Raw genomic sequence first — 3,357 nt, 5'->3', positions numbered from 1 at the left:
CAAAATCCTCAAAAGGAAGACCGCTAGTAGAGTCACAAACACATTAAATGACCAGAAAATGTCCCCGGTTGAAAATGAAATGTGGGCTTGGTCGAAAAAATGTGTAGAATAACGACAGATATATCTCCACAGAGAAGCGACATTTTCCTTACAAGAGAGTCCAGGTTTCAATAGTCCAGAAAAGGCAGAAAAAGGCAGAAAAACGTTTATTTTTGGGCGTTTTATCTGCTGTCGTGCGTGCCCTTGCCCCTCTTGCCGGAGAAGAGATGTTTTGGCTTGAGGTCGAACACGTGCCTGTCTGCCTCGCCCTTCTTGCCCATTCGGTTCATGTCTTTCTGGGAATTCTTCATCAGCTTCTTGGCCTCTCTTGCCATCTGAGGAATAAACAGAAACAGATATTTAGTTTATTTGGGATTTCTTTTAATGCATTTTGGAGGAATGTTGGTGAATGTCAGAGAGTTTTAAGCTTTTTAATGTGATGGTAATGTGTGTGTGTGTGTGTGTGTGAATAGGTGTGTGTGTGTGTGTGTGTCTGTGTGTGTGTGTGTGTCTGTCTGTCTGTGAGTGTGTGTCTGTCTGTCTGTCTGTGAGTCTGTCTGTCTGTCTGTGAGCGTGTGAGTGAGTGAGTGAGTCTGTCTGTGTGAGTGTGTGAGTCTGTCTGTGTGAGTGTGAGTCTGTCTGTCTGTCTGTGTGTCTTTCTGTGAAAAATAATAATAAAGTGCATCTTTGCGTACCACAGAAGTGTGTGTGTGTGTGTGTGTGTGAGTGAGTGAGTGAGTGTGATTGTGTGTGTGTGTGACTCTGTGTGTGTGTGTGCGTGTGAGTGTGTGTGTGTCTGTGTGTATGTCTGTGTGTGTGTGTGTGTGTGTACCTTAGGATCCCGGACCCCGCTCTGGTCTCGTGGCGGGCGTGAGTTGCTCTGGCTGCGTGTCTTGGACGTCGGCACCACGGAAACGGCTCGTTTACGTTTCAGTGTGATGCTCCTGGAACGTCGGCCCTGAGCCGCGTAGTGACTCTGAGAGGAGGAGAGGGACATAACAATTCATTCATTAATTTTCATTCAACCTTTATTTATACTGTAGAGATCAATTTTTTATTTTATTCTTTAACCTTTATTTATACAGGTATATCCCATTGAGTCCGAAGACTGTTTTGCAAGGGAGACCTGTTCCCATTTACACGTTACCATTCACACACACATTCATACACCGATAGCAGCAGGCTAACTATCGACATTCACACGAGGCAGGTGTGAATGTCGATATTTCAAATAAAATTATTTTATTTTATTTGAATTAAAAAGGCACGTAGAGTGGCATATAATAAACACATAGACATGAAGGTACATAACTGAACAAAGACCTTAACAATTAAAAATGATTAAATCAGTGATTAAAGTGATTGAAGCATTATCAAAGCTGTTCATTCACAATGTACATTAATACTGTGGTCATAAATGTATTGACAAAATACTTTGTTTACTTTTGATAAACTATTAAATGCTATAATTTATTCAACATGTCTAAAGAGGAAGTACTTACATCATCCTTGTCATTCATGTCCAGACCGAGATCTCCCATCTCCTTCTCCAGCTTCTTTCTTTCAACCTGTAGATAGAAAAACACACACACAGAGAGAGAGAGAGAGAAAGAGACAGAGAAAGAGACAGAGAGAGACAGAGAGAGAGCACGAGGGAGACAGGGAGAGACAGGGAGAGAGAGACAGAGAGAGAAACACGGTTAGAGGTGAATTTTATGTCAAACCTAAGCTTATTTTACTTATTTCTCGGACGCCTGATGCTCAACCAAACATTAATAACGGAAGCGCTTTTACAAAAAAAACTTCAAATTTTGATTTATTTTATTTTTTTAAATCAAAAGAAGTTTCTACATTTTTATAGTTTACCACGTATTAAACATCTTATAGCAAACATTTATGAACACACACACACACACCCTCCACGCCCCTCACCCCCCCCCCCCCACACACACACACACACACACTCTCCCCCTCTCACCTTGGTAGCGGTCCTGGGCATGCGTGGTCCGTGGACGTCCTTCTCTTTGGAATGTTCCACCATGAGATGTTTCTTCTCCCTGATCTGTTTGGCCAGAGCTCTGATCTCCTGCATCTCCTCGTCTTCACTCTCCTCGTCCGAGTCGTACTCTCCGGCCTTCTCCTTCAACTCCTCCTCCTCCTCAAGGGCCTCCAGTTTCTGTGAGAGAGAGAGAGAGAGAGAGAGAGAGAGAGAGAGAGAGAGAGAGAGAGAGAGGGGATAAATAAGGAAAAATTAATAGAACTCAATGAATATAGAGGCCTATATCAATCGGGTAAGACTTTAGTGTTGCTAGTTGCAAACAAAACAATTTCTTTTTTAAGTAGGTCAGAATTGACTCAATTAATCTGCAGTGCCTTTAATTTAATGGCCCAAAAGCACAATCTAAAAGTTTCAATGTAATTTCATCAAGCCAGTGGTTCGTAATATGATTTGAATTCAAAGTTTTGAGATAATTTGCCTCAGTAGTCATCATGCTGTGAATAACATCTACCAAAAAGGAAATATTCTAGCGCGTAGAGAGTAAACTCACCGCCATGATGTCAGGGTCGATGTAATCTGCGATGTTGTGTCCCTCCCAAACCTCTGGCACTCTGTCGTTCTTCTCATCCTCGTTCATCAGGTCCCAGTATTCTGAGAAAAACAAATAATATCACATTAGCAAAAGACATTTAAGATTATAATTTATAATCTGAGCATTTCTACAGTTTGATTGTCGTTTGAAAAGACGCAATGCATTGTGGGCCGGTTGAGTAGGGAAAAGCAACCTATCGATCCATACACAAAATCTTCCCGGAAGTTAGTACTCATCCGGGCATTTCTCGCCTACACAAACTCTCATACACAACCACAACATACTCAAATTGACGTCAACATTAGTATGAGTTAGTAGGGCTTTGAGTATGATAGTATAGTATAGTACAGTTTGATTATTTGAAATGGAAACTCTTCTTACTCTGCAGGTCCAGGATGTAGTCATCACCCATCTCCACCTCTAGATCTCTCTCCTGCAAGACAAGCAATACATTGTTTTATTATACAGACAATACAGAGGGCTTTCAATGTACTGACACACAGACAGACAGACAGACAGACAGACAGACAGACAGACAGACAAACAGACAGAGAGACAGACAGAGAGACAGACAGACAGACAGACAGACAGACAGACAAACAGACAGAGAGACAGACAGAGAGACAGACAGACAGACAGACAGACAGACAGACAGACAGACAAACAGACGGACAGACGGACAGACACACAGACAGACGGCTTTCAATGTACTCAGCCACTGTTGTTT

The 3,357-nt window shown here is 42.0% G+C and overlaps 1 protein-coding gene across 1 annotated transcript in view; it reads right to left on the bottom strand.

Moving 5' to 3' along the window:
* Positions 1-209: 209 nt before the first annotated feature.
* Positions 210-3,357, bottom strand: part of gtpbp4 (GTP binding protein 4) — a 12,169-nt gene continuing 9,021 nt past the window's right edge. Inside the window, exons 12-17 of the mRNA XM_080034657.1 lie at positions 3,012-3,063; positions 2,589-2,689; positions 2,018-2,215; positions 1,542-1,607; positions 872-1,015; positions 210-374 (exon numbers count right to left, since the gene is read on the bottom strand). Coding sequence (XP_079890783.1) covers positions 222-374; positions 872-1,015; positions 1,542-1,607; positions 2,018-2,215; positions 2,589-2,689; positions 3,012-3,063 — 714 coding nt within the window. The 3' untranslated portion in view covers positions 210-221. The remainder of the gene's footprint in view (positions 375-871; positions 1,016-1,541; positions 1,608-2,017; positions 2,216-2,588; positions 2,690-3,011; positions 3,064-3,357) is intronic.

This window comes from Ammodytes marinus (assembly GCF_949987685.1).
Source record: "Ammodytes marinus genome assembly, chromosome: 9".
NCBI lineage: Eukaryota > Metazoa > Chordata > Actinopteri > Uranoscopiformes > Ammodytidae > Ammodytes > Ammodytes marinus.
Note: the sequence above shows the minus strand (reverse complement) of the source record. Positions and strands in the feature narration are given on the sequence as shown.